The 7,425-nt window shown below is 45.2% G+C and overlaps 1 protein-coding gene across 1 annotated transcript; it reads right to left on the bottom strand.

The window, feature by feature from the left end:
* Positions 1 to 284: 284 nt before the first annotated feature.
* Positions 285 to 5,436, bottom strand: larp6a (La ribonucleoprotein 6, translational regulator a). The gene is made up of 3 exons (XM_075465289.1): positions 4,670 to 5,436; positions 2,940 to 3,138; positions 285 to 2,162 (listed from the first exon to the last, which is right to left on the bottom strand). The coding sequence occupies exons 1-3, from the start codon at positions 5,434 to 5,436 to the stop codon at positions 1,065 to 1,067; spliced, it is 2,064 nt and encodes a 687-aa protein (XP_075321404.1). The 3' UTR covers positions 285 to 1,064.
* Positions 5,437 to 7,425: the final 1,989 nt, after the last annotated feature.

Here is a 7,425-nt window from a genome sequence, read left to right as displayed (position 1 = left end):
GAAAGCCCTAATTGCTTTCCGAGAGGTGCTTCTGCTACATATTGAACAGGTAAACACACATGTAACCTGCAGGATAAATGGGATTTCAGTATGGGTTATCTGCATGAAGCATCTCACAGCCCGAGTTGGTTTTTGAGGCTCTTTACATCTTTGAATCATCAGCATTCACGATTGCGTCCATTCTTTGGCAACGTCTCACTCAATTTTTCAACAGATTGACATTAAATGGGGAAAAAAAAATATTGCATCACAGTTCTTTCGGAACAAACAAAAAGTCAAGTCCATTGCAATTTCAGTGATTTATTTGTACAATAGGAATTTCAATGTACAAATACCCCAGCTCAGATGTAAAGGCAAGAACATAAGAGCATCCATTCTGCCTGACCTGAACATCCCTCAAACTTCACTGTGAGGTTTAGACCCATGAAAACAAGAAAAAAAAAAAAAATTAAAAAAGAAAACCGCTTAAAAAAAAATAAAAACGGCTACCTGCCATACACACAGGGCTAGGAGACACTTTCTATAGGTCAAAACATAATGAAAGCAATGAAGTTTTAAAAAAAAAAAAAAAAGAAAAAGAAATAAAAACTCAAACCAAATATTTTGTCCAACCTGTACGGCAGTGGAGTGGTTATGGCCTCAGTTTCAATGGCATGTAAAAAATGGAATTCATGTTGGACACGTACACTAAAGGCATATGGTGATATCGCTATCAAGTCCATGTGCCTATGCCACTTACACACCATCCACGGACAATGTTGCGAGCTTTTACACAGTCGACAGGACACTGGTTTTAAAAAAAAAAAAGAAAAGAAAAAATGGTGGATGTAGTTTCTCTCTCCAAGCAATATCAGTTTACATTCACTCATAACGCCCATTGGCAATTCCCTAATATTACCATGGTAACTCAAAATGTTGTATAAAAATATAACAGACTGAAAACTGATGCACTCAACAAAAATATATCTACACAGTCTCAAATGTAGGAGGGGGGCTGAGCAACATGGCCAAGAACAGCTCAAATTTCCAACTGATCATTTCATTTCTGCATAATGAGCCACAAATCAAGTCTGAGTCGCAGCACTCTTTCCCCTCTCAGCAACAGTGATGCTGTGAAAGCCACGGGTCCCATCGGGACCCCGTGGCAGCCTCATTACTCCTGGCGGCAGCCCGTCGGCATTCTGGATCTTTCTACCCAGCATGGGGCTGCCGACTGGACTGCTCTCCTGAGATGCCACCTGTTTGCGCCGCTGAACCCACGGGCTCCCTGAAGGGGTGAGGCTACTGTCTGAGGAGTAGTCTGCCCAGCGACGCCCAGGCTCAGGGCTCAGTCTGCCCTCACTGGCTAATGGAGACTTGTGGGAATGGGGTGATTTGCGCTGCTGGCAAGGACTGGCACGGGGGCTTGACCACGGGCTGTTTCTCGGGGACATACCAGGGCTTAGGTGATTGTTCTGGAAGCTGATGCCGGCAGTGGTGGGGCTGAGCTTGTTGCAGGATTGGGACTTTCTAGCCAGCCTAGGTGACGTGGGGGTGCTTTCCGTGTCCGAGGAGCTGCAGGCCGAGTCATCCCCGTGGTACTGAAGCTCTCGTACTCTGCTGTTGAGAGAGCGACTTTTGCGCATGCCTCCCTCCTCACGAGGTCTCTCTTTGGGTACCTTCCTCTTTGGCGGCTTGGTTCCAATCAGGACAACTTTCAAACCGAGCGAACCGGTTCCCCCATCCTCGCTCCCCACAGCTTCATTTGCTTTAACAGCAGCCTCCACCTCCTCGAACTCCACAATGGCACATTCCTCAACGCCTAGCTGTGTATAGCGCCCACTCAGCCTCTTGAGGTCTGCCGGCAGGTCCTTCCCTGGCTTCAGGACTCGAACAGAAGCAATGGTGCCATACGTTCCAAACGCATTCAACAACAGCTTCATCAGCTGCTCCTGCTGTGTGGGTCCTCCCTCACCATTTCCATTCTCTTTAGTGAGAGCAGCCAGCTCCGGCCATTTCTGCAAGTCGCTTAACAGCAGCATCCGGCTGGGCAGCGACTCGCTGGCAAAGACCGGCACTGCCAGTTTACGCCGCACCTTGCGCCCTTCATCGTTCAGCTCAAGTATCTTTGAGTGTTTCAAGGCATAAGCAGTTGTTCTCCAGTCACGGGTTAAGTGTTTCACCTGCAACGAAACAAAGCTGTGTCACTATGGTGACAAACAAAGCCTTTTAAGAGGACTAATCCATGACCATGAGGTCAGTAACTTAATTCAGGTTAAAAACAAACAAACATACGATTAATTACAAGTACTGTGTTCCTGAATCATTGTGGCAACTCAAATGGAGCCAAACATCTTGGTTTAATTTGCTCATTTTAATGACAAGTTCACATTTGAATTCTTGTTTAGATCAAAAATCACCATGTTTGGAAAGATTTGTAACTGTGGTGCAAACAGATGCAAATAAAAAAAAAAAATAAAAAAACCCAAAAACAAATCACAAGCATACAAATCTGCATGCATGAGCCTGAAGTAGCACCTGCTGTTGTGAATCAATGTGAGAACATCTTCACACAGCAACAGCTAGTCATTCTGACACTAGAAACATCCAGTCATTGCTATTCTAATCTCATAAACCTCCACGTCACAGGGAATTACACCGATTTATCAAGGTTCTCATGTTAAAACTTTGTTTCCCCCCAGAATAGATTTAGATTTATTTGTTCACAAATTCAAATGGTGCCTGGACAATGAGCTCAGCTGAATAGCTGCCCGAGATTATCACACCGTATCATTATAAGCCTACACAATAAGCCTTCTGCGGACTACTCAGCGTGTGGTATGTGCACTATATTTTAGCTAATTACAGCAGAGACTGTAGGCAATTTACCTTTGCAGGTCAGCTAACAATGTGTTGCAGTGTTTCTAGACAGTAACCAAGTGAGTTGCAGCCATGGTTACCTTTTTGAATGATGTGAGCAACTTGACGCTGACAAACCCGAGTTTGTTGCGCCTGACATGTTTTAGCAGGAAGGCGTCGTGCTCCAGGTTCTCGTCCGACAGGTAGTACTCAATCTGGGCGACCAGCTTCTGGGTGAGCTCCGGATCTGGGGGCTGCCAGCTCTCCTCTTCCAACTCTCCTCCGCTGGTGCCCGCACCACTACGCGTGTGTGGGAAGACAATGCGGTTCATGGTCAGCAGAGACTTCTCTAGTAGTTAAAAGGCTGAATGTTTCATATTTTAAGCCATCAACATTGCATAACAGTTGCACGTTTCACTCTCATTAATACAATAAGCCAGGGGCTTCCAAGCTGTTGGCAGAGAAACACCGGAGTCCTGGCACTTCACAAAGCACAACGATTGACCTGCTTGCTTCCCCTCCTTTCAGATTTTCCTCGCAGCTGTCAACAGGCTGGGTGTGCAGCCACAGTCACTTTGCCTAAGTGTCCAAATCGTCCTGAAACTGCCAAGACATCTCCATCTGAAAAGCACAGACCCTTCCTCCCACAGAGAATATGGTGGCCAACCAAAACCCAACACAATTAAAAAAAAAATAAAATAATAAAACTTCTCCCTACACTTCATCTGAGGAGTTCAGGCTCAGGTTGACAGACCTGTGAGGCAGCGCACTCAAACGGGTAGCTTTGCAGATAGGAGTGTGGGTCTGAATGAAATTTTAGTGGATGACTCATCACCTCCTCCCACACTCAACAGCTTTCCAGCCGGCTGACCACACAGCTGGCACAAGCCCAAATCATCCCCAGGAGGTCTGACAGATACAACAACGGGCAATGCGAAGAGCACACCGCCATTCCTCGTGTGTAACAAAAGTTTATACCCCATTTACCTTTTGGGTATATGCCCTTTGAAAATAAATTTTAAAATGTTGAGTAGCTACTACGCGCAGACTTGACCCTCTAAGCTCCAAGAGTGCTTCCGACATGTTTAGGAGCATTAAAAACGTGCTAAGAGTTGTCACAGAAGCCCTTTAGTTGTCACCTACAAGGAAAACAAACGCTCAGTTTGAAGAGATTTGTTTCCCCTTTATCACTGACTCACGCTGTGCTCGCGTAGTCCGACCAGGGACCTCAGAGGCCAGAGGATAAAAATAGCCCGCCGTGACGCAGGGGAATTAGATTAAAAGAGAGTGCCGTCCTTCGCTCGTCTCAGGTGTCTGGTTTTTCAAGCCCCGGTGCTGCATACAGGTGGTTAAACACATCCCACCCACACCAGAAGAATATCTCTCGCGTGTCTGTGTGTGCGCGTGGACACACTCGCAGTCGTTAGCATCTATTGGCAGCCTCGCGCATTCCAGCGTTGTTTAGAGCCCTTTGTGATCACAGGGATAGGCAGCACCTGTCGGAATTTACCTTCCTTTTAGCTAGTGGGCCATTATGCGAGTGAAACAGACACAAATATCCTAGTGTATCTGCTGCTAATGTTCTGCCACTTCACCGGTTTGTGGTAATTAGCCAGCAATGAAGAGAGGGGTGGGCTAAAAGCTAACATTAAGAGGGGACGTTTATTTCACCTACAGCTTCAATTAACGTGGGGTTTTTTTTTCGGTGGGGAAGGACCCACGAGGGAAAAAGTTCGTGCTGTTTTTATATTTTTAAACTGCCTAAATTCCTTCATATGCCCCAGTCACGCCGCCGGCTGTTCAGACAATCTAAAAGTAGCAAATAACGCACCTTGATTTGTCGTGTCTTCCGACATCGTCCTCGCTACAGCTGCCTCCGAGGAAGATCATATTATTGGAGGACACATCCTCCGGTTCTTCGTCCTCCGCCGCCTGAATGGCCACAGTTATCGTCACCGTCCCCATCTCCTGCAAGTGCTGGTCCACGGTGATGACTTCATCGATGCCCTGGTCCGCTGACGCATCCGAGGCGCACTCCGCCGGGTTCAAATCGGGCATCTCCTCGGACATTCCACTCATGATCCTCGAATAAGTCAAGGTGGCCCCACCTGGTCCCTTCCAGCCCTTGGTTACAGCAGCAGCAGCAGCGCCGCCCTGGAAGCTTTTAGTCTGGCTCGACTCGAAGGTACGGACAGGATACGGGGTGCGCAAAGCTGCTTGCTTCTTCGGGCACCAGTGGTGGCGGAGAATGACCCAGGGGGCTCCGAAGACGCGCTCCACGGCTCGCCAGAGACCCCCGATCCAGATTCGACCCGACGGAGGGTCCTGAGGAGCGGCGGGGGTTGTAGCGGCCAGCGAGACACAGCCTGGACCTGGTGAGACCGACGGACTGGGACCTCCTTGTGCTTCTGCTGCCGCTACTGCTGCTACTTCCTCATATGTAAGAGGCTTTGTGCTTTTGAAACGAGCTCTGGGATTGGGCCGCTGCAGCGTCTCCTCGCAGTCATTCCCAACCCACAAGCAAAATCTGACACAAAGCCAAGAAGGGGGCAAGAGAAAGGAGAGGCAGCGCATGAAGGCGTTTACTAAAGCGTGCATATTTCTGGCTTTCTTGTTTCTCGCACAGACCTTTTACACACAGGGTGTCGTCTTTTTCTGCGAAGACACGAATACCCCATTTGCTCGTCTCTAAGTAGGGGAGCGAATTCACGTGTTCCTTTCTAATTGGGAAACTGCTGTGCCAAGGACGACCCCTTGGCTAACGCCTCTAATTGGATAATAGGCTTCCAGCTCCTGATAGTAAGCAGGAGGCAAGTGGCGCATATATATGCCAAAACAATTTTATTTTACTATAAAAAAAAAATAGATCCATCGTTTGAATTTTTAGTTAACTTTTATATTTTGCAAGCTAAGTTTTTTATTCATAAACAAAAATGGCATAAAAATCAGCCTTTCTTTAATGTTTTTGTGTTAGAAATGTCCGCTCTTTTCAAGTCTCTTAAGTTTGTAAATAATAAGAAAAATGAAAGACTTTTGAATGTTCTTTAATGTATTCCTCTAGTTTTGTTTATTGTTTGTTTTTCTTTTAGTTGTTTAATGTAGCCTAACCTAATCTAAATTGTCCTTTACATTGTTATATCCTTGTTTTGCCTTATTGTCATACCATGTCTCTGTCATTGTTCTTTAATTGCAATAAAAAAATATTAAAAAAAAAAATATGCCAAAACAAGGAAGAAACACAACCAAACCGAAGGTAGTCTATTTATTATTGTCAAATCAGAGATTGTTCACCGTTGATAGAGTTTTAAAACTCTGTCTTAATTTGACTTTTCTGTGAGTTAGTTCAATCAAATTAAGGTGTACTCAAGTGAGGACTTGATATTGTTGTCGCTAAGTTCTCTCGTGTGGATATTAAAAATCCTGAGGGCCTTCCATTATCCCGTATTTTGTCTTTCGGTTTGTGTCAAGCTTTTTAAAAGGTACTTTATTTAAACTGAGTAACCCAGAACAATATAATTTTTTTTTTTAATCAGCCCAATAAAAAGTTTCCAGGTGCAATTTTTGTGCAATTTAAATACTAGACTCGCTTTTAGGTGAGATCATGCACCCAGAGTACTAACCAGTGGCTTTGAACCTGCTTTTGGTGTGAAAATGGGCCAGTGAAAACATGATGAAGTAGTTTTTCTGAGAATTAATATCCCTAATCACTAAATTTCTTGATGTTTATTTGTAGCCCAAATGCATGTGAGTGCGATTTGAACACTTCCCTGTAGACGATACCTCAATTCCAATTCTGCAGTTTGGCATTGGCCTCCATCCTAATACCCCTGTAAATCACCCACACCGATGTAGTTGGATGTTGCCAGCCCTGTGTGAAATATCTTTTCCCCATTGGCAAGGCAGGCTCACAGCTGGTGGGCAGTCTGACTCATTTTCTTCACCACATGCCATACAGTGCTTCAGTCTGTGTACAATGCAACATAGGGAGAAAGAAAGAGGGAAAGAAAGGGGGAGTGAGGCACTGCCAGTGAATAATCTGAAGGATTTCAGTAGTTTATCATACTTATCCTCTTAACCAAGTGACAGACTGCCAGCTTGTTTGAAGACTCTTCTAGCATCACTTCTCGTGTCTTGTACTGTTTAGCTGGATTAATGTAAAAGGAACCAGCAGAATCACTATGATGATTGTGATGAAACTGAAAGGGAACTTGGGCAGCGCTGTCACAGTGGCACCAGGAACCTGTCAAAAAATCTTGCAGGCCACTTCCTCTGATCAGTGGTTGTTGTCTGTTCATCTGACCGCAACGAGTTACATAAATACTATCCAAAAATGTGCAGATAATATGTACTGAAAGGTGTGTTTCCTTCCGTTTTATTCACCCTTTTGAATTTGGCTGGCGGGTCACATGAGATAAAAGTACAGGATGATGCAATACAGTTCACCTCAGTCAGAATGTTTTGTTTTACAAGTCTGTTGGATTGGATTGGATTTTCATGACCTTAGTTAGTTAGACTGTGGTTAATATGCTTTACAGGTCCATTCTGAAATCGTAGCATTTTTCCCGAACTGCACCTCACCTCGTTCCT

Source organism: Odontesthes bonariensis, chromosome 1, assembly GCF_027942865.1.
Source record: "Odontesthes bonariensis isolate fOdoBon6 chromosome 1, fOdoBon6.hap1, whole genome shotgun sequence".
Classification (NCBI taxonomy): Eukaryota; Metazoa; Chordata; class Actinopteri; order Atheriniformes; family Atherinopsidae; genus Odontesthes; species Odontesthes bonariensis.
This window is presented reverse-complemented; position numbering and strand designations above follow the sequence as displayed.

Coding starts and splice junctions, on each gene's coding strand:
- larp6a (XM_075465289.1), bottom strand. CDS start 5,436: ATGCACGCTTTAGTAAACGCCTTCATGCGCTGCCTCTCCTTTCTCTTG. Junction 3,139..4,669: donor GGAAGACACGACAAATCAAG/GTGCGTTATTTG, acceptor ACACACGCGTAG/TGGTGCGGGCACCAGCGGAG. Junction 2,163..2,939: donor TGCTCACATCATTCAAAAAG/GTAACCATGGCT, acceptor GTTTCGTTGCAG/GTGAAACACTTAACCCGTGA.